The following is a 24704-nucleotide window of genomic DNA, read 5'->3' as shown; positions in this document are numbered from 1 at the left end:
GTTATGTACATATGATTGCCAAGTATGATGAGGAGGGACTGTAATGGGACGATCTATGTTTGATTGTGAACATGTTGAGTGTCTGTGGTTGTTAAGAAGCCAGTGATTGTTCTGAGTGCACTATACATATATATATATATATATATATATATGAAGAAGAAGAAAGTTAAGAGTAAATGTGAATAAGAGCAAGGTTATTAGGTACAGTAGGGTTGAGGGTCAAGTCAATTGGGAGGTGAGTTTGAATGGAGAAAAACTGGAGGAAGTGAAGTGTTTTAGATATCTGGGAGTGGATCTGGCAGCGGATGGAACCATGGAAGCGGAAGTGGATCATAGGGTGGGGGAGGGGGCGAAAATCCTGGGGGCCTTGAAGAATGTGTGGAAGTCGAGAACATTATCTCGGAAAGCAAAAATGGGTATGTTTGAAGGAATAGTGGTTCCAACAATGTTGTATGGTTGCGAGGCGTGGGCTATGGATAGAGTTGTGCGCAGGAGGATGGATGTGCTGGAAATGAGATGTTTGAGGACAATGTGTGGTGTGAGGTGGTTTTATCGAGTGAGTAACGTAAGGGTAAGAGAGATGTGTGGAAATAAAAAGAGCGTGGTTGAGAGAGCAGAAGAGGGTGTTTTGAAGTGGTTTGGGCACATGGAGAGGATGAGTGAGGAAAGATTGACCAAGAGGATATATGTGTCGGAGGTGGAGGGAACAAGGAGAAGAGGGAGACCAAATTGGAGGTGGAAAGATGGAGTGAAAAAGATTTTGTGTGATCGGGGCCTGAACATGCAGGAGGGTGAAAGGAGGGCAAGGAATAGAGTGAATTGGAGCGATGTGGTATACCGGGGTTGACGTGCTGTCAGTGGATTGAAGCAAGGCATGTGAAGCATCTGGGGTAAACCATGGAAAGCTGTGTAGATATGTATATTTGCGTGTGTGGACGTATGTATATACATATGTATGGGGGGGGGGGGTTGGGCCATTTCTTTCGTCTGTTTCCTTGCGCTACCTCGCAAACGCGGGAGACAGCGACAAAGTATAATAAAAAAAAAAAATATATATATATTTTTTTTTTTTTTTTTTTTTAATTTTCCAAAAGAAGGAACAGAGAAGAGGGCCAGGTGAGGATATTCCCTCAAAGGCCCAGTCCTCTGTTCTTAACGCTACCTCACTATCGCGGGAAATGGCGAATAGTATGAAAAAAAAAATATATATATATATATATATATATACCCTGGGGATAGGGGATTAAGAATACTTCCCACGTATTCCCTGCGTGTCGTAGAAGGCGACTAAAAGGGGAGGGAGCGGGGGGCTGGAAATCCTCCCCTCTCGTTTTTTTTTTTTTTTTTTTTTTTTTCAATTTTCCAAAAGAAGGAACAGAGAATTGGGCCAGGTGAGGGTATTCCCTCAAAGGCCCAGTCCTCTGTTCTTAACGCTACCTCGCTAATGCGGGAAATGGCGAATAGTTTGAAAGAAAGAAAGAAAGATATATATATATATATGTATATATATATATATATATATATATATATATATATATATATATATATATATATATATATATATATATTTCTGTTCATTATTATTCTTTTTTACTATACTTTGTCGCTGTCTCCCGCGGTAGCAAGGTGGCGCAAGGAAACAGACAAAAGAATGGCCCAACCAACCCACATACACATGTATATACATACATGTCCACACAGCACATATACATACCTATACATCTCAACGTATACATATATATACACACACAGACATATATACATATATACACATGTACATAAATTCATACTGTCTGCCCTTATTCAGTCCCGTCGCCACCCTGCCATACATGAAATAACAACCCCCTCCCGCATGTGCGTGAGGTAGCGCTTAGAAAAAGACAACAAAGGCCACATTCATTCACACTCAGTCTCTAGCCGTCATGTATAATGCACCGAAACCACAGCTCTCTTTCCACATCCAGGCCCCACAGAACTTTCTATGGTTTACCCCAGACGCTTCACATGCCCTGATTCAATCCATTGACAGCACATCGAACCCGGTATACCACATCGTTCCAATTCACTCTATTCCTTGCATGCCTTTCACCCTCCTGCATGTTCAGGCCCCGATCACTCACAATCTTTTTCACTCCATCTTTCCACCTCCAATTTGGTCTCCCACTTCTCATTCCCTCCACCTCTGTTCATATTTTGATAAATTCTGAGGAATTTCTAAAGTGCTAGAGCTTAATGGCTATATAGCACATTTCAACATGAAACAATCTAAAAACTTAAAAGTATTCATATATATAATCATATTTAGTTTGGTTTCAGAAAAGTCCCTACCATGAAGGATGAGCAGACAGATGAAGGGAGGCCCCAAGAATCCCCAGTACATAACTTCTTGTGGGGGAAGTCACACATTGCAGCCACTGAAGATACTCACTGATGGTGGCCTAAGTCCAACTTTCACTAAAATCCACAATACTGCTTTTTGTTGATCACTTACATGTTCACTTTTTTAAAATACACACAACATACTGCAAAGTATGCAGCAATATTGTTCCAGCCAATATACTTTTCTCAACTGTTTTTTTGGAGCTTAGTTCTGATTACACACTTGATAACTGTTATACTTATTCTCGTTATTTCCTTAGCAGTGACAAGAGATTGCAATGCAGTTACATACGTATTACAGGAAACATCAGTTCATAATGACTTGGAGGCAAACTTAGACACCATCACAAGTCTGGAACAAATAAGAAATTCCAAATGAAATCAATTATGACCAAAGCTATAGGTATAAGATATCACGCTTTTTCAATAACTACATAATAATAACCACGGGATAAACATTTGATATTTGAGGAAAATTTTCTTTAAAAATCTACTGTATATCTACCTATCTACAAGCATTGTATATACTGAAATCTGGGAAGGCCTTACAGAATTAGCTCCAAAACATCAGTTACCATGTAACTTCATTTCACCATCCAAACTATCATCTCTCTTTCATCCAAATAATTTCATACTAACACCCCTATCCATTTCCTTTTAGCACCCAAGTACTTTCCCCATCATCTTCCTACACTCCAGCACTCCTCCTACATTAATCATGGAACAACAGAATTATCAATATTGGGTATCCATCCCTGAAGTTCCCACTTTACTGCATAATGAAAACATGATTCCCAAAAATCCATAAATTATGAAAATTCTATTCTTGAGAGATTCTAAATAAGAAAGTTTAAAAGCAATAATTCTTTGACATCTGGTAACCTTGATCTTGAAAGTCTTGAAGTCCACTTAGTTAAACACAATTATTGGGAACACACAATATCATCTTCATATAAAGAAACAACCATGTACTTTAGACTTTAACCCTTTAAGTGCAGTAACTGATACACCAATCCCTTCCCCAGTGAGACTGGGGGGAAACAAAAATCTGAAGTCCAAATTTTGGCAAAAGAAGATTTTGAAAACATAAAAGAACTTCCCAGCTATAAAAAAAGAAAAAATAGACAAATTACAATGCAACTTAACTTTGTGGAAACAGTCACAAATTCAGCCCAAATGAAAGATGGGAAATCACAAGATGGCAAACTGTTTACCTTCTGCCTACTGACAAACAAACCAGCATGTCTTCTGCCAACTGACAAACAACAGCATGTCTGATGTCCCATTTTACATATGTACACAAAAAGCAATACAAAGCATACCTAGACAACTACAAAAAATAAAAAAGCAAACTAAAATCAACTTCCTACTGCATGGCAGTCCTAGCCAGTGGTGGAGGTATTTCTGCAATAAATCTTTAAGACATTCAACATGTTTCAATGTTACTGTCATTATCGTACATTATCTATATTACTCTCCCAACAAAATATATACAGTATACTTCAATTGTTAAAAAAAAATCATATAACATGAGTAATGAAACAAGATATGTGGTCCCTAGAGCTTGAAAACCATGATTAGCAATTATTTTGAAAAGGATGAATGTATCATGGCCCTTAGCAACTTAGGGTTACCATAGCAGCCATAAATAATGTGGTTTTATAAGTGACAATTTTAAGACAACAAAAGCTGGATCTCACACTGAAGCTGTGTCCTGAACATTCATTCATGACATTTTTATGTATCCCACCTTAACAAAGTAGAGACAAGAGCAGAAAACTGAGCCTTAAAGGAAAAAATCCTTGCTTGGCTCCTCCCTTTCTTCCTACATTTGGAAAGTAATGATACAAGAGGGCAGCACTTACAGCATCCTTTCCACATCCCTCTTAGTTGTCTTCTATGACATGGAGAAGATATATGGGGAGTAGTCTTTCTCCCATTGACCCAAAGATAATAATAATCATCAACTGGGTTAGAAGAGGAAGAATTCTACCCCATGTATGTAGCATTTAGGGATCTAGGATGGAATATGATAAGGTTGATAGTGATGCTTTGTGGAAGGCACGTGTACGAGCAGGAAGAGAGGAAAGTCAATGGTTCCCAGTGAATGTCAGTGTGTGGCAGGGGTGCATGATGTCTCTATGGTAGTTTAATTTGTTTATGGATGGGGTGGTTAGGGAAGTGAATGCCAGAGTTTTGGAGAGAGGGGTAAGCATGCAGTCTCTTGTGGATGAGGGGGCTTGGGAAGTGAGTCAGTTGTTGTTCGCTGATGATACAGCACTGGTGGCTGATTTGGGTGAGAAATTGCAGAGTTTGGTGACTGAGTTTGGTAAAGTGTGTGAAAGGAGAAAGTTGAGAGTAAATGTGAATAAGAGCAAGGTTATCTGGTTCAGTAGGGCTGAGGGACAAGTTATTTGGGAGGTAGGTTTGAATGGAGAAAAACTGGAGGAAGTGAAGTGTTTTAGATATCTGGGAGTGCACTTAGCAGCAGATGGAACCATGGAAGCAGAAGCGAGTCACGGGGTGGGGGAGGGGACGAAGGTTCTGGGAGCGTTGAAGAAAGTGTGGAAGGCAAGAACGTCATCTCGACGAGCAAAAAATGGGTATGTTTTAAGGAATAGTGGTTCCAACACTGTTATATGGTTGTGAGGAATGGGCTATAGATAGGGTTGTACCGAGGAGGGTGCATGTGTTGGAAATGAAATGTTTGAGGACAAAATGTGGTGCGAGGTGGTTTGATCAAGTAAGTAATGAAAGGTTAGAGGGATGTGTGGTAATAAAAAGAGTGTGGTTGAGAAAGCAGACGAGGGTGTGTTGAAATGGTCTGGACACATGGAGAGAATGAATGAGGAAAGACTGACAAAGAGGATATATGTGTTAGAGGTAGAGGGAACAAGGAGAAGTGGGAGACCGAACTGGAGGAGGAAGGATGGAGTGAAAAAGATTTTGAGCGATCAGGGCCTGAACATACAGGAAGGTGAAAGGCATGCAAGGAATAGAGTGAATGGGAATGATTTGGTATACCAGGGTCAATGAGCTGTAAATGGATTGAACCAGGGCATGTGAAGCATCTGGGGTAAACCATGGAAAGATCTGTGGGGCCTGGATGTGGAAAGAGAGCTGTGGTTTCAGTACTATACAGATGACAGCTAGAGACCGAGTGTGAATGAATGTGGCCTTTTTGTCTTTTCCTGGCACTACCTCCCTGGGGGGACAGAATGCTGTTTCCTGTGTGGAGAGGTAATGACAGGAATGGATGAAGGCAGCAAGTATGAGTACGTACATGTGTATATATGTCTGTGTATGTACCTATAGGTATACATTGAAATGTATATGTATGTATATGTGTGTGTATGGGTGTTTATATATGGCAGCAGATGGAACCATTAAAGTGGAAGTGAATCATAGGGTGGGGGAGGGGGCAAAAGTTCTGGGAGCATTGAAAAATGTGTGGAAGTCAAGAACTATATCTTGGAAAGCAAAAATGGGTATATTTGAAGGAATAGTGGTTCCAACAATGTTATATGGTTGCAAGGCATGGGCTACAGGTAGGATTGTGCAGAGGAGAGTCGATGTGTTGGAAATGAGATGTTTGAGAACAATATGTGGTGTGAGGTGGTTTGATCGAGTAAGTAATGAAAGGGTAAGAGAGATGTGTGGTAATAAAACGAATGTGGTTGAGAGAGAAGAAGAGTGTTTTGAAATGGTTTGGTCACATGGAGAGAATGAGTGAGAAAAGATTGACAAAGAGGATATATGTATCAGAGGTGGAGGAAACGAGAAGTGGGAGACCAAATTGGAGGTGGAAGAATGGAGTGAAAAAGATTTTGAGCGATCAGGACCTGAACATACAGGAGGGTGAAAGGCATGCAAGGAATAGCGTCAATTGGAACGATGTGGTATACCGGGGTCGACGTGCTGTCAATGGATTGAACCACGGCATATGAAGTGTCTGGAGTAAACCATGGAAAGTTTGTGGGGCCTGGATGTGGAATGGTAGCTGTGGTTCGGTGCATTACACAAGACAGTTAGAGACTGAGTGTGAACAAATGTGGCCTTTGTTGATTATCATAGCGCTACCTCGCACCCATGCGGGGGAGGGAGTGCCATTTCATGTGTGCTGGGGTGGAAGCAGGAATGGATGAAAGCAGAATGTATGAATATTTACATGTGTAAATATGTATATGTCTGTGTATGTATATGTATGTATACGTTGAAATACATAGGTATGTTTATGTGTGTGTGTGGGTGTTCATGTATACGCACAAACTCTTCACCATTTCCATTCACAACACTGAATACCCCATGTGCACCAATTATACCCTCAGTGCCACATTACTCACTTACACATTCAAATTAAGGTTCACCCCACTTACTTCCCCTCTCCTTCATTTGTCTACCCCCTCCATTGCCCGCCTCATATGCATATATCTATATACATAAACACCAACATATGCACATATACATACATATCAACATATACATACACATATGAAGACATTACATACATACAGAAGTACATATTCATACTTTCTGCCTTCAGCCATTCCTGTTGCTACCCTGCCCCACAGGAAATCATGGCTATCCCCTGCTTCAGTGAAGTAGCGCCAGGAATAAAGACAAAAAAAGCCACATTCATATATACTCAGTCTCTTGCTGTCATGTGTAATGCACAGAAACCACAGCTCCCTATCAACATCCAGGCCTCTCAGATCTTTCCATGGTTTACCCCAGACATTTCACATGCCCTGGTTCAATCCAATGACAGTACCTCGACCCCAGTATACCACATCATTCCAATTCACTCTATTCCTTGGACGTCTCACACCTTCCTGTATGTCAAGCCCCGATCACTCAAAATCTTTTTCACTCCATCCTTCCACCTCCAATATGGTCCCCCGCTTCTTGTTCCCTCCACCTCTGACACATATATCCTCTTTTTCAATCTTTCCTCACTCATTGTCTCCATATGTCCAATCCATTTCGGCACACCCTCTTCCACTCTCTCGACCATACTCTTTTTATTTCACACATCTTTCTTACCCTTACATTACTTACTTGATCAAACCACCTCACACCAAACACTGTCCTCAAACATTTCATTTCCAACACATCCACCCTCCTTCATACAACCCTATCTACAGCCCATGCCTCGAAACCATATGACATTATTGGAACCATTGTTCCTTCAAACATACCCATTTTTGCTCTCCGAGATAACATTCTCTCCTTGCACAAATTCTTCATCATTCCCAGAACCTTCGCCCCCTCCCCCACCCTGTAACTCACTTCTGCTTCCAGGGTTCCATCCACTGCTAAGTCCACTCTCAGATATCTAAAACATTTCACTTCCTCCAATTTTTCTCCATTCAAACTTACCTCCCTCAATCCTACTAAACCTAATAACTTTGCTCTTATTCACATTTACTCTCAACTTTCTCCTTTCACACACTTTTCAAACTCAGTCACTAACTTCCGCAATTTCTCACTCAAAGAATCAGCCATCAGTGCTGCATCACCGGTGAACAATTGACTCACTTCACAGGCCCTCTCATCCCCAACAGACTGCATACTTGGCCCTCTCTCCAAAACTTTTGCATTTACCTCCAAAACCACCCCACCCATAAACAAATGAAAGAACAATGGGGACATCACTCACCCCTGCCACAGACCAACCTTCACTGGGAACCAATCACTCTCCTCTCTTACTATATGTGCACATGCTTTACATCCTCAGTAAAAACTTTTCACTGCTTCTAGCTGCTTACCTCCTATGCCATATACTTTTTAGACCTTCCACAAAGCATCTCTATCAACCCTATCATACGCCTTCTCCAGATCTATGAGTGCTACATACAAATCCACCTGTTCTTCTAAACATTTCTCACACATTCTTCAAAGCAAACACCTGATCCACACATCCTCTACCACTTCTGAAACCGCAATGCTATTCTCCAATTTGATGCTCTGTATATGCCTTCAGCCTCTCAATCAATACCCTCCCATATAATTTCCCAGGAATACTCAACAAACCTATGCTTCTGTAGTTTGAACACTAACCTTTATCCCCTTTGCCTTTGTACAATGGCACTAAGCACACATTCTGCCAATCCTCAGGCACTTTACCATGATCTATACATACAAAGAATATCCTTATAAAACAATCAACATAGTCACCCCCTTTTTTAATAAATTCAACAGGAATACCATCCAAACCAGTCGCCTTACCACCTTTCATCTTCTGCAAAGCTTTCACTATCTCTTCCCTCTTAACCAAACTATTCTCTCTGACCATTTCAATTCGTGCACCACACAGTCCAAAACACCCTACATCTGCCATGCTATCATGAAACATATTCAACAAATCTTCAAAATGCTTACTCCACCTCCTTTTCACTTCATCACTACCTGTTATTACTACCCCCTCCCTTGCCCCCTTTACCAATGTTCCCATTTGTTCTCTTGTCTTATGAACGTTATTCACCTCCTTCCAAAACATCTTTCTATTCTCCCTAAAGCTTAATGGTACTCTCTCACCCCAACTCTCATTTGTCCTCTTTTTCAGCCTTTACACCTTCCTCATGACTACCAGCCGCTTTCTTTTATACATCTCCCAGTCATCTGCACTCCTACCTATAAGTAATGTCCAAGTGCCTCTCTTTTCTCTTTCACTAACAACTTTACTTAATCCCATTACTCACTACCCTCTCTAATGTGCCCGCTTCCCACCTTTCTCATGCCACATACATCTTTGCACATGCCATTACTGCTCCCCATTCATCACCCAGTCCCTAAAATCATTTGCTCTCATCTTTTGTCATTCTACACTCAATCTCTCCTGGTACTTCCTCACACAAGTGTCCTTTCCAGGCTCTCTTACTTTCACCACTCTTTTCTCCCCAACATTCTCTCTTCTTTTTTGAATACCTAAACACATACTCACAAGACAGTGATCAGACATCCCTCCAGCTGCCCCTCTCAGCACATTAACATCCAAAAGTCTCTCTTTTGTATGCCTATCAATCAACACATCATCTAATAATGCTCTTTGACCATCTCTCCCTCTCACATACATATACTAATGTATATCTCTCTTTTTAAACCAGGTATTCCCAATCACCGGTCTTTTCTTCAGAGCACAATTCCACAAACTCTTCACCATTTCCATTCACAACACTGAATACCCCATGTGCACCAATTATACCCTCAATGCCACATTACTCACTTTCACATTTAAAACAAGGTTCACCCCACTTACTTCCCCTCTCCTTCATTAGTCTACCCCCTCCATTACCTGCCTGATGGGGTATTTATGCATTTACTTTGGAACTATATCATACCATTTAAGTTATGATGGCTCACTATTCTTTACACATCGTTTACTTTTCCATTTATCTTTCATAAACAGTGAAATGTCATTTCCGTTTGTGCATTAAAAGGGCCACCTTCCCACTGTACCTCTCCTCTTTCCTCCTCCACCCCGTGGACATGTTAAGCCTTAACTCCAGGGTTATACCACAGCCATATAAAATATAATTTATGTCTCACTTGCTTGTACACATCCTATACTTTTTTACATGTACTTCTTTTACTTTATTGAGGGAAACATAACTTGAAGATATTTTTTTTTAAATCAAGAGCAGCTTTATGCTAGACACCTGCCATGCAAGGGTTAAGTGTGTAGGTGATTCATTCCTGGTGAGCCTTAATACTATATTTGAAAAAAAAAATCATATTTACATTAGTAAATAAATAACACAATTCTTCATACACAGCCCAACAAATTAATTCTAACAAAAAACCTTTTAAACTTTCAACAAAACAGGCCACAAATGATGGAAATGTGCACTTGTCTACTGTTCTATATATATGCATCAAATTATATATATAATTCAGCATAGCTCTAAATCTCACCTTCTTTAAAATGGCAATGCGATACTTCAACTTCTTATTTTCATTCAAAAGGTTTAGGAACTCTTTGTCTGAGATGTCATCATCTTCAAAAGAATCCAAACAGTCTGTTGTAAGTGTCTGTAGACAAGCAGCTAACTTTTCTGTTTCCTTCTCCTGAAATATCAAATCATATTAACTGTACAAATATAGCATCAGATTGGGGAAGAGCAGTGTAGTTTCAGAAGTGGTAGAGGATGTGTGAATCAGGTGTTTGCTTTGAAGAATGTATGTGAGAAATACTTAGAAAAACAAATGGATTTGTATGTAGCATTTATGGATCTGGAGAAGGCATATGATAGAGTTGACAGAGATGCTCTGTGGAAGGTTTGAAGAATATATGGTGTGGGAGGCAAGCTGTTAGAAGCAGTGAAAAGTTTTTATCGAGGATGTAAGGCATGTGTACGTGTAGGAAGAGAGGAAAGTGATTAGTTCTCAGTGAATGTAGGTTTGGGGCAGGGGTGTGTGATGTCTCCATGGTTGTTTAATTTGTTTATGGATGGGGTTGTTAGGGAGGTGAATGCAAGAGTTTTGGAAAGAGGGGCAAGTATGCAGTCTGTTGTGGATGAGAGAGCTTGGGAAGTGAGTCAGTTGTTGTTCGCTGATGATACAGCGCTGGTGGCTGATTCATGTGAGAAACTGCAGAAGCTGGTGACTGAGTTTGGTAAAGTGTGTGAAAGAAGAAAGTTAAGAGTAAATGTGAATAAGAGCAAGGTTATTAGGTACAGTAGGGTTGAGGGTCAAGTCAATTGGGGGGTAAGTTTGAATGGAGAAAAACTGGAGGAAGTAAAGTGTTTTAGATATCTGGGAGTGGATCTGGCAGCGGATGGAACCATGGAAGCGGAAGTGAATCATAGGGTGGGGGAGGGGGCGAAAATTCTGGGAGCCTTGAAGAATGTTTGGAAGTCGAGAACATTATCTCAGAAAGCAAAAATGGGTATGTTTGAAGGAATAGTGGTTCCAACAATGTTGTATGGTTGCGAGGCGTGGGCTATTGATAGAGTTGTGCACAGGAGGGTGGATGTGCTGGAAATGAGATGTTTGATGACAATATGTGGTGTGAGGTGATTTGATCGAGTAAGTAATGTCTGGGTAAGAGAGATGTGTGGAAATAAAAAGAGTGTGGTTGAGAGAGCAGAAGAGGGTGTTTTGAAATGGTTTGGTCACATGGAGAGAATGAGTGAGGAAAGATTGACCAAAAGGATATATGTGTCAGAGGTGGAGGGAACAAGGAGAAGTGGGAGACCAAATTGGAGGTGGAAAAGATGGAGTGAAAAAGATTTTGAGTGATCGGGGCCTGAACATACAGGAGGGTGAAAGGCGTGCAAGGAATAGAGTGAATTAGAACGATGTGGTATACCGGGGTCGACGTGCTGTCAATGGATTGAACCAGGGCATGTGAAGCGTCTGGGGTAAACCATGGAAAGTTGTGTGGGGCCTGGATGTGGAAAGGGAGCTGTGGTTTCGGTGCATTACTACATGACAGCTAGAGACTGAGTGTGAACGAATGGGGCCTTTGGTGTCTTTTCCTAGCGCTACCTCGCACACATGAGGGGGAGGGGTTTGTTATTCCATGTGTGGCGGGGTGGCGATGGGAACAAATAAAGGCAGACAGTATGAATTATGTACATGTGTATATATGTATATGTCTGTGTGTGTATATATATGTGTACACTGAGATGTATAGGTATGTATATTTGCGTGTGTGGACGTGTATGTATATACATGTGTATGTGGGCGGGTTGGGCCATTCTTTCTTCTGTTTCCTTGCGCTACCTCGCTAACGCGGGAGACAGCGACAAAGCAAAATAAATAAATAAATAAATAATTAACTGTACAAGTAGAGGAAAATTTCAGTTACAAAATAAAATTCATAAAAGTAACTGCCTTACAAAAATGATGAACTATCAACTTCAACAAACAACTAAGTAATTCTATGGAAGAGGGGCAGTAACTAGTGTTTCCAATTGTCTGACATTGCTAAAATCTATCTTGAACAAGTGAAGTGGGAGGAAAAATATGTATCACCCAATGGACTAAGCTGTTATTTGCATATAACAAATATTTGCTACATTAAGACTTATAAACAAACTCAACACCCAAGTCCATGATATGACTACATCAACTGATGAGGTCCCTGCTCTTAACTTCATCCCTTTAGCCATCAATTAGAAAACTAATGCACACATACTCTAAGAATGTTACCCTACGTAAACTCTGTGCTTGTTTTTTTGGCTGACTTTTAATCTTACAGCTCCTTTCTGTAACCAAGATTCCTCAATGATACTCAAGTTTTTTGTTTATTAAAGCAACGCAACCTGGCTGATCTGTTAAAAAACATATGGAGGCCCTATCATTTATGGCAAATTTCATAATGTTTACAACTGTATCTATGCTCTTTTCTGGATTTGATTTCAGCATTCTACTAAGGCAGACAGTATGAATTATGTACATGTGTATATATGTATATGTCTGTGTGTGTATATATACGTGTACATTGAGATGTATAGGTATGTATATTTGCGTGTGTGGACGTGTATGTATATACATGTGTATGTGGGCGGGTTGAGCCATTCTTTCGTCTGTTTCCTTGCGCTACCTCGTAAACGCGGGAGACAGCGACAAAGCAAAATTAATATAAATAAATCAATACTAAGTATGTCATTCTGGCAAGAAATAATCCTTGTAAATATGTTATTCACAATTCAATCTGATTTTGTGTTATTTGTAAAGCACAAAAACCTAACAATCATTCAATGCTTTCTGGCATGAAAAGGATACCTGAAAACTTATTGGCTACACTTTAAAACCCTAAAACCAGTAATGGAGCTCAGTGATACCTGGAGTTCAGGCAATTCCTAATTCAAAAACAAGAAGACTTAAATATCTGGCATTTGCCTGCTAGATTTGGTGGTATACTGCTGTAATCCAGCTGGAGAATGGACACAAGTTTAGACCTGCCTTTTACATAAGTATGCAACAATTTCTTGCTTGTACGAAAGGTGTTTTTAAATCAATGGCTTTATGTGATTATCATGTTACTGATCATTTTTTATAATAAAAGTGGAAAAAAAAAGACGTGGCACTAAATCTTCAACATAATTTCAATTTCTAAAGACTGGAGGCTTTTTTCTTCAATGTTTTTGATCACCATTTCCCACATTAGCAAGGTACAATCAGGAAAAGATGAAGAAAGGCCACATCCACCGACAACTATTCTGTCGCTGTAACGTATAATGCAACAAACCATAACCCCCTTTCTGTAACCAGGACTCACACGACACTGACACCACGTCAACCACAGTATACCACATTGCTCCAACTTACTCCATCTAGTGCACACCTTTCACCCTCCTGGTAACTCAAAATCTTTTCCACTCCATCCTTCCATCTCCAATTTGGTCAACCCCTTTTTCCCCTGTTTCTTCCACATGCGACGCATATCCTCTTTGCTAACCTTTCCTCACTCATTCTCTCCATATGCCCAAACCAATTTTTGTACACCACCTTCAGCTCTCTCAATCACACTTTTTCTATTACCACACTTCACTTTTACCTTTTATTATTACACAATAAAACCGCCTCACACCACATACTGCCCTTAAACATTTCGTTTCCAATACATCCACCCTCCTCCAAAAATCCTCATCTATAGCCCATGCGTTGCATCCACATAACATTGTTGAGACTATCATACCTTCAAACATACTTATTTTCCCTCCCAGAATCCAATCTCTTTCCATACATTCTTCAGTGCTCCCACAACCTTTGCCTCCTCACCTACCCTATGACTCAATATTGCTTCCATTTTTCCATTCATTTCAATGTCTAAAACACTTCACTTCTGACAAATTTTCTCCATTTAAACTCACACCCAAACCAACCTGTCCCTCAACCCAGCTAAACCTAATAACTTTGCTTTCACTCATGCTTACTTTTAACTTCCAGCCTCCACACACTGTTCTACACATGGTCACCAACTTTTGCAGTTTCTTAATTTTGCCATCAGTGCTGTAACATTAGCAAACAAATGACTCACATCCCAAGCCCTCTCATCCCCTACAGACTGTATACTTACCCTTTTTTCCAAGACTCTTGCATTTACTCCCCTCACCATCCCACCCATAAACATTAAATAGCCATGGTGACATCAAACACCCCTGCCACAAGCCAACCTTCACTTGCAACCACACACTCTCCTCTCTTCCTGCTTGTGCACATGCCTTACACCCTCCATGAACACTTCTCACTGCTTTGAGCAGCTTTCCTCCCATACCATATACTTTCAAGTCCTTCCACAAGGCACCTCCAGATCCATGAATGCCACATACAAATCTTTCTGTTTCTCCAAGCATTTCTCACATACATTCTTTGAAACAAAATACCTGATCCACACGCCCTCTACCACTTCTGAAACCACACTGTTCCTCCCAAAACTGACACTCTGTACATGCCTTCAATCTTTCAATCACTACTCTCCCATACAACTTACCAGGTGCACCAAACAAAAAAATTCCTCTTGAGTTTGAACACTCTTCTATATACAGTGGTAATATACATGCATTCCACCAATCCTCAGGCATCTAATCATGATCCATACATACACTGAAAATCATAACTAACTACTCAATAATACTGTCATCTCCCTTCTTATAAAATTCAAGTACGACATCATTTACTCTAACTGCCTTGCCACTTCCTTCTCCCTTGACATGGACTTCTGGGCATGACTGGAGGGTCTAACATATAAATAAAAAAAAAAACATCTCTTCCCCCAACCACTCACCAAGACTCTCTCACTTTGCATACCAATTGCCCCTCTCAGCACATTCACACCCAAAAGTCTCTCTTTTAATAGCCTATCAATTAAAACGTAATCCAGTAATGCCCACTGAACATCTTTCCTACTCATACACATGTGTATTTCCCTCTTTTAAACCAAGTATTCCAAATCAACAGTCCTTTACAAGCATACAACATTACTGATCATCTATCATAATGGCAGAAAAAACGTGACACGAAATCTTCAGCAGAATCTTATTTTCTACAGACAGGAGGCATACTTTACAAACCATAACAAGATGCAAACAAAGAGGAGCATCATTTATGTTAATCATTTACCTTTTACACATTACTGGGGTTAAAACTGTATCACTGCATAGTTTCATAATGTCAAAAATAATTCAAGAACACAGAATAGTATGATATAATGTCTAATCTCTTGTAATGAGAATAGCCAGTTATGAGAGAATACTTCAATGAAGTTGTCAGGAAAATGTAGAGTTATGGATTAAATTTGTTACAACAATCAAGTTCAGAGATGATCTTCCAGAGAAGGTAATATTAAATAATTAGTTGTCAATGAAAATAACATGAAAGAAAATATAGGAAACATCATCATGAGTCAAGCTGAAAGACAAAGGAAAAGAGTATATAATAATTTTTGGGTGCTTTTATGAATACAGATACATCACCAATTTTCTGGCAGTTTTGGTTCCAAAGCCTTGCCGAATTAACCATTTTGCCGGACCAACCGTGGTCACATAATAATAATTCATCAACAAACCTCTAACCCAATAATTATACATTTCCCATGTGTCAAAAGTATACCATGGACTGCAGGAAATTTAAATCAAACAAATATCAAATGTAAATCAAATAAATAAATGAAATGGTACTTGTACAGTAGTGCATTAGTTTGAATTCTGTGGGGTCTTCTTCATCTTCTGTTGTTGGTGTTTTCCTAGGTGTGCTTTGCCAGAATAATGCAGTTTTGTCTGCATTATACACCTGCTCAGGACTGAGGTGTTCATCAGTTATGAGTTTCGCAAATTCGTCCACATACTCAACAGTTCCTTCGTAGTGTGCAGACTGCTTTTCTCCGCACACTCTATTCATGGAAATTCCCTGACGCTTCTTGAATCTTTGAAGCCATCCTTCACTATAGTCACACTCATGTTGTAATTTAAGTTCTTTATGGAACAACTTAGCCTGGTCCATTGTCATGCTACCTGAAAAGTCCACTCCCTCACTCCGACACTGTTGAAACCATTCCATCATCATTCGATCGTGCTCAGTACTCTTACCATCTTTCATAGTTTTTCTAATCGTCATTTGCTTCTTAGAATTGCTGTCTACATAGAATTTCAATATTTTCTCCCTTTGCTTCTTTACATCACAAATAGCTAATGAACCAGTACTGTAAATGTCACACAGCTTATGCACCGAAACTCCACAGGCAAGTTTTTCAACAGTTCTACTTTATCTTGGATCGATATGGACTAAAGTTTATGTTTGACACCAAGCCATAGCTAGGGTTAAATTCAAGCAAAATAAGCTAAGAATCTCACAGAATTGCAGTATCACCACCACCAAGTGCAGTGTAAAGAATGTAAATAGGCACGCCCTACACACAAAGCCATGTGTGGCCACCCAGTAAATTAGTCTGATGGCCGCAGTAATTTCAAGTTCCCTTATGTAATTTTGTCCAGACTAAAGGAGGTGCCGAACCATTAGTTGCCGGAAATTCGGTGGTGTACCTGTACTTGTGTCCTAGTGTATGTTGTAATAACATGCATGTAGCTTTTTTTTTTTTTGTTGCCTCATGCATATGGTTTTTGTTGCCTGGGAATTTGTATGGATTACTCACATACATTTTTGCAGTGATATACTGTATTTTGCAGTGATTCTCTAGTTATGGTAAGAAAATTCTCCACACATCTTTGAAGCATAATGTCATCCCTTAACAAACATTTCTTGCTGAAATATATCCACATTGAAATTCAACTGGAATCTGCATACAAACATTATTCATGAAGGTGTTGTCTCTCCCACCTTTGCATTTGCAGATGAAGGATTGTCATTTAGCACTGATGGTACTTCTTTAAATAGGACACTTCCATATCATATAAAACTCCATATTTTCCTTCTATGAGCAGCACCAACTTGCTAATGCAGGAAACAGGGAACAAGTATAAATGAAAAGAAAGAAAAATCATCTATTCTGCTCATAAAATCACTGTGGATAAACAGAAACAGAATCTGCAAAAATCCTATGTCCCCCAATATATTTCAACTCCAATATATTTTTTTGACAATATCACACTTACATTCTACTGCTTCGCCACCTCTTCTTTGGTCTTGACTACTTTCAGCAGATGTTAGGGCATGGAAGTGGCACAATTCCGAAAAAGTATTTTACGTCTATGTTTTAGGTCAACAGTCTTGATCTCACGAATGACATGTTGCAGGAAGCAAGCTTGACTTTCACCTAGTTCCAGCAGTTCACAACTGGGTTAAAGTCTGGGGAGTTCCCAGGCCACTCTAGCAGTTCAATATTTTTCTCCGATAACTATTTCATCACCTCTCTCACCTTAGGGCAGGGGGCATTACTCTGCATAAAGTGATCACACCCATGAACCTCATAAAAGGGAAGCAGATGGTCTTCTAGTACCATAATGTACAGTTCTCCATTCATTGTAGAGTTTATATGTAAGAAGTACACTCCTCCCCTACCCACTGCACCACTAAAGCAATCCCATATCATCATACAATCTGGGTATTTCACCATCTTCACTATGAAACAAAGGTCACACTGGCTGACACCCTCTAGCCTCCTCATCCTCCCCTGCCTTGACTGCACACACTTGAAGGAACTTTCATCAGAAAACATCACCTTACTCCACAATTGCACAGTCCAGTCCTTGTAGTTCTTTGCAAATGTGAGTAGCTTGCATCATATTTCCTTTGAAAGCAGGGGTTTCACAGCTAGCTTCCATGAGGTAATGTGAGGGTAATTTTGCAGCCAAAGTTGAATGGTTCTTTAAAGGATATTTCCTGGAAGTTCTGAGTGGCTTTCCTCGAGTTCAACAGCTGACATATGGGTCTACTTCAATATTCTCATCTTAAGAGGTTATCTGTAAATCTAAAAGTTTTCCTTGGGTGACTAGGGACAGGTTTTGCTGGTGGGATAATGCTGTTTGGGAACAGTGGCAAGCAGCTGCCTGATCGCTCACTGTGAAGGCTCAGAGCACCTAAAAATCTCACATATACCCATATTTTCTTGCTTCCAGGCAAGAATTTGGGATTTCTTCTCTTTAAAAAGGTAAGAGCCAACTATCTTGATGCACATGTGGAAGAAATACAGTACCCAGAGGCAAATTTCCCAAAATGAAGTAGCAGCCAGGAGGAATAAAGAAAGAACATCCATCTCTAAAGAGAGTCTGAGGCACATAAGGCAGGTTCCTAGTGTTCACACCGTTATAAAGAATAGTCTCAGGGAACAGATGTAAGATGATTTCACCCTGAGCATCATATGCTTATATCTACAATGAACCTTAGCAATCTATCACCCCCGAAAATATATGGGGACAGAAAAGATTTTTTGCAGACACTGTAGCAGCTTAAATTAACCTCAGCATCTGCCACTTCATTTCCAATATCAAGACATTCAGGACACCTGCAAAATTCTGCACTCTTGGGCTTTGAGTGGATCCTTAGAATCCATTCTTGAATTGATTTTAAATACGAGATGCTTTGAAGCTTGGAGTGCTCCAGGGATTCGAAGTAGACTGAAAAGATCTCTTTTTCAGGAAATGCTCAATTGAGTAAAATGTAGCCAGAATACCATACAGTTCTGCAGTTAATATGGATGATTCTTTTGGTAAATTTGCTGTTAAAGAGTCGTCATCAGTAACTACATCAAAACCTACACCTTCATTACACTTTAACCTTTCAAGCATATATATTTATTCTGTCTGCATGAGGTATACCATGCTGAAGGAATATCCTTTCTGCTATTACAAAGTAATCTTGCTTTTGGCTGCTCTCAGTCAATCTATACAAAGTTTGATCTCAGGAACCTTATTGGGAGGGAACCAGGCAAAACCCACTTCTTGATTAGAGTTTATGTCCAAACCACCCTCATTAATGGCATTTTTCTCTCTTCCATTAAAAGGTCAGAACTCTGGATGTTGAATGAGTATCTTCATCCACTCAATACAAAATCATACTCATATAAAGGGTTGGATTTTGTACATGTAAGCCACAACAAGTAATTCACTGCTAGTTTAAGCTTAGTCTTAAAAATCCATAGGGAGCTCAACAGAACCTTCATACATACATGTGAAATACAGAAAATCATAAGACTTACAGAAACCTTACTTAATCTAACTATTAAACGATTTTTATCTTATTTCTCATCATCGTATTCACAACATACCATACACACCCAAAATTGAATATAGTGCCAGCTGCTGATGAATGTCAACAAATAGACTACAGTTGAACACTAAGCACAAGGTGGCCATTATATGCGGTCCCAAACAGTAGAATCTTTATCAATTTGTATACCTATTCATTGATTCCTGCTTAATCATGGTAGCATATGCAATAAACACCTGAGTATGTGGGATAAAAACTGTGAAAATCCAAAAATATATGAAAGTAATGCACTATTCATATAGAAATATACTTCATTATTTGACTGGGTCTCCTACATTGCTGTAAGCGCTTCCCTATCATCCAGCAATCATCTTGAATTTAGTTCAGAATTTAGGGACACCATGGAAAAATAAACGAATACCAAAAATCAACTGAACCTTATCAAATCTTCCCTAAATTCGCCAATGGCATGAGATTTACATTAAGTTTCAGTATCATCTATCAAGCACAACAATGGAATATTGGGAGATTGCAAGTACTTAGAGGTGGTATACACAATGTCAGACACAGGATAAACTTCAGCAATGGGATAATCAACACAAAAACATTTATATATTTTTTAAGTAACTTTGAAAATAGGGCGTATTTAGGTTGTTTGAAAGTAAGGAGGAGTTTTCATACACCCTATTGTTTTCTAAAAGCGTTTAACTTAATTCTTATCTACGTTTTCCTTGATCATCACAGCCATCCCAAACAACACATATACTGATGAACTAAAAAATTATGCCTCCAAATAATGCTCCCCTTTTTTAAATAAGTTCTTGGTGTACATCACCCATTTATATACATTTCCAACAAATCCTTAAGCTATTGCTGTGGTGCCCTTAAACTGGAACTTCATCCAAGCACACGTTATCACCTCCACCTATATGACAACAATACACATACAGAAATATACAGTTACTCCTTCTTAATATATCATCCGTATTCATTGAAAGAACTTGGAAGGAATCTTAATCCATTCAATAAGGTTATATTCTGAGCGCACGATGATGTGAGAGTACTGACATATAGCGTATTTCAAAACATGTAAAGACCAAAACAAAAATAATCTCACACTTACAGCCTTTGTGCAGCGCTGGATGTATTCGAGTAACAAATTGTCAGTCATGGCTGTCTTATTCGGGAGAGGAGAAAAAAAAGGGACGTCAACTGTTCACATAGACCGCTACACACTGGTCTGCCTGGCTCACCAGTGTGGTGTGTTGTCATCCCCCGGCCAGGGTGCCTACACTGTCACCTTCCTCCAACTCGGCTCAACTTGCATCATGTCACACCTGAAATGAGTTATTTTACCAATAGTATGAGTACACAGGTGTGCTTCAAAGGGAAAATGATTCTAGCTGATCTATACATTGTAATATAGGGTAATACTGTTTAATAGTTTCATACTGTTGTTGCAAAGTCCTGGAAAAAAAATGACAAAGCTTGGCCATTATGAAGACTAATATTTGTGTCACTTTTTTACTCATTAATATATCCCCTTCACAGCCAGTGCATCCACTCAATTATGACACAAAAGTATTTCTCTTATACCAAGATTTTCAGCATGGGCTGACAATCTTTCGAGATAGGACAAGGAGGGCGACGAGGATAAGCTAACTATACAGACCTAAATCACCAGCAGGGCGAGGTACATCAGCATGATGCATGAGTCAAAACATAAGCTTAACAATATGTCATTATTTTCAAGAGCTCTGCCCTCAAGCCATGCTTCTGTTTGGTACCACTCCCAATGCCCCTGGGATTCTGAAGTGGGGCCATAAGACAAGAGTACAAATAGATATAAGGCCATTGATAATCTTAAAAAAAAATGCCCCTCGTCCATTTCTTCACCAGCATGGCCAAGATAGAACGGACGTAGGATAACTCAGAAATCTTTTTCAAATACAGGAAAATAACCACGGTTTCCCATGGGAATCTTTTCCCATGCAGTTGTGAACATCTGTAAAATTTACATTGCACACACACACACACACACATATAAATATATATATATATATATATATATATATATATATATATATATATATATATATATATATATATACATAGCTTATTTCTAAATATAAACCCGATGCCTTTCATACTGCCAAAGACCTGGAGCGGCAGAACAAATATGGATGTGGGGACTTTAAACTTTATGCCATTTTTCTTTTTTTTGTTGTAATAACATCAGTTTGGTGGTATTTCATTTTACTTTTTCATTCAGTGTAACTTTAAATCTCACGCTAGTTTTCCCTCACCTGCATGATTGCTTTTAGCTTCAGCTCCACCACAGCTTTTCTTAAGAAATCTTGTTCCGAAATCTATTCTAAGGCTGATCCACAATTTGCTCATTTGACGGACAAATTGTGATCTTACAACCTGACATCACTGCTCATACAGAAATCACTGCCTCATTCACATTCCCCTGAAGCGTCTTCCTCTTACAGACGTACACACATCGTGAAACGGCCAACCATTCTATTTAATTTTGACTGTATTTGCTAAACATAGTATTAACTGCATATAGTAAGTGTGACAACTTCCACTGTTTTACCAGCGTTAAGAGTCCCAGCACAGTCACTCACCTAACCCATAAAAACGTCACACAATTAGACAAAATCCCACATTTATTTCCAACCATTCAATCATACTACCACTTACTCTCACACATGCCATATTACCATCTACAAATACCTTAATAACACTTAAAAGACTTTCAAGAATACAACCGAGAGATAAAACTTCTAAAAGTGTTAATTTTCACACAAATTATTTTTTTTCCGTTGAAAAATGCCGCATACATATATTTCTCAGCCTTTCTCCAGTACTTGTCTAAGTGCCACAATCTCATATACACATACTTTTCCTTTCCAAAGTTCACCTCGTTCAACAATAGGTTCATGATGTTCGTCGGTGGCAGGTGAAGACCTGCCACTGTAACTGTTCCATTAAATGAAAAACCAAACCCATTCCACGGGAAGAGCCGCTCTCATACACCTACTCTCACCCCAACAACATGGAGAAGGGTAAGAGCTTGCGAAATTCGACTGAGACGTATCCAATCCCCTTCTCCCAGACCGCCTACGTGACCTGACCTGACTGCCCTCATGAAGACGGTCTGGGAGGAGGAGAAGCTATCCCACCAATGGGAATTGGATACGTCACAGTCGAATCCCGCCAGCTCAGACCTTCCTCCATGTTGCTGGGTTGAGGTTAGGTCCCTCAGAATGGCTCTTCTTACGGAAAGGGTCTGGTCATCTTTTGGATGGAATATTTACAACGGCAGCTTCTAACCTGCCAACGTCAAGCATGGACTAGAATATAAACCCTGTTCACTCAGATCTGGCAGTTGGGTGGACACAAAGCTTAGCTGGCATTGGTGGACATAAACAGGTGAAGGTGGGTATGCGTGGAGTAGGGAGTCACTTTGGTGACTACACAACAATGACTGACCACCGCGAGAGCATCTGCGGCCAGAGGCTGGCGACCTGTTATTGCATCGATTAGCATCTATCTAAAAATGCCTAAAATATTCCTAGATATTTTATGATTATTAGACGTAATTACTGCTGGATAAGACATGAAAATCTGACAATTGTTCTCACACTGGCTCATCCACCTGCTCTGTAACCATTTCCTGTTCATGACACCTGTCAAACTTATTGCGTCATACGACAAAAGTCGGAAATGAAACAGCCAGTAGTGTCCATTAGTTTATTTTCCAAGCTAAATCTGAGTCCATGTGATAGTTTACATGCTATTCATAAAATACACACGAGAGAGAGAGAGAGAGAGAGAGAGAGAGAGAGAGAGAGAGAGAGAGAGAGAGAGAGAGAGAGAGAGAGAGAGAGAGAATATCATCATGGGTATCAATACCGATATCTTTCAAAGAATTCTCAATTCCATAATGAAAGGTTTACACAATATCATCATAGTGGAGTAAGAAGGTGTGAAAGAAACAACCACAAACGAAATAATGGGGAGTAAGTTGCAGTGTCGGCAGACTTTGGCACGCGCCACTCTAATTTCCCGCCATTTCTTCATTTTCAAATATTTCGTCAGCCAGAAATAGAAACAAGAGGGGGGTATAACATTTCAAGAACAGTATTCAATTGTATCTCCCAAAATATAGTGACCGATGCAAAACGCATCGTGGAGAAAAAAATATGAAAATATTAAACTGATCTGAAGGTGCATGTAATGCGCTGGTGCCAGATGTAAGCCCTTTGACCTCCTGATGTCGAATTTGCCTACTTTTTTTCTTTGAGTCATGCAAAATAAGGCCAGGCATATATGATTTACAAAAAATTACGTAAACTGGCGTATGGAAATTATCTAAAGAATAATGAAAACTGCCATAACCAATATTTACACGATCATAGTCATTGACATTTACAATACGAGTCTATACAGTTGGCAAATTGCATTACATGACCGCATTTACTTCAAATATCACTCATCGTATCATAAAACTTTATCAACTTTAATTTTCGTTGATAACTGTAAGCTTTTAAAGCTAATTTCTGTCTCTTTAGCTTCGGAAATTATTCTTTATCTAAACTGGCTATTTACATTGAAAGCAATTTACAAAAAAAATGTATGTGTTAAAATAAGAAGAGCTGTAGATTTACCACGCTCCTCAGTGTTGCATTAACCAATGAACATCCTTAACTCACACATTTCTTGGCTCCAGCTATCAGGTCTGAGAGAACAGGGTATACGAGGTCAGGTGAGGTCATGCGCCGTGACCTGTCACCAAGTCAAGGTGCCGTCAGTAAGGTGACCCTGTGGGGCGACACTATAGGAATCTCAGCGTCGCTATATGCATCAGTGTACACAGGGAAAACAATTTTATTACGAAGCCTTTATATGTCCTTTTATTTCTATAATGGACCGAAAGAAATTTAGTGTTTTTTCCAGTTCCCAATTCCTGTAATTTCTCGACTGTCGTATATGACATCAATACTCAATCACCCAGATTTGCTTTATTTCAGATAAGATGATTTTGGTCAACGTTACATCCTTTCGAGGATATGCCAGTCTCCATCCTACTGTGCACATCTTCATAGTGAAATACTTTGTGAATGTTGCATCAGAGGTACCGGCCGTTGATGCACGTTCTCCGTGTGTGGTTTCCTTTCCACTTCTCCACGCTGACCTCTTTC

General features: G+C 39.6%; 1 protein-coding gene across 2 annotated transcripts in view; it reads right to left on the bottom strand.

Moving 5' to 3' along the window:
* ArgRS (arginine--tRNA ligase-like protein) overlaps positions 1 to 22723 on the bottom strand; it is a 108257-nt gene extending 85534 nt beyond the window's left edge. The window contains exons 1-3 of one of the 2 annotated variants that reach the window (XM_071665009.1): positions 22421 to 22723; positions 20615 to 20828; positions 10294 to 10446 (exon numbers count right to left, since the gene is read on the bottom strand). In XM_071665009.1, the coding sequence (XP_071521110.1) occupies positions 10294 to 10446; positions 20615 to 20662 (201 nt within the window). In that variant the 5' untranslated portion in view covers positions 20663 to 20828; positions 22421 to 22723. Of the gene's footprint in view, positions 1 to 2328; positions 2732 to 10293; positions 10447 to 20614; positions 20829 to 22420 lie in introns of those variants that run through there. The other variant, XM_071665010.1, reaches the window with a different exon arrangement.
* Between the last annotated feature and the right edge of the window lie 1981 nt (positions 22724 to 24704).

Source organism: Panulirus ornatus, chromosome 9 (assembly GCF_036320965.1).
Source record: "Panulirus ornatus isolate Po-2019 chromosome 9, ASM3632096v1, whole genome shotgun sequence".
Taxonomy (NCBI): Eukaryota; Metazoa; Arthropoda; class Malacostraca; order Decapoda; family Palinuridae; genus Panulirus; species Panulirus ornatus.
Note: the sequence above shows the minus strand (reverse complement) of the source record. Positions and strands in the feature narration are given on the sequence as shown.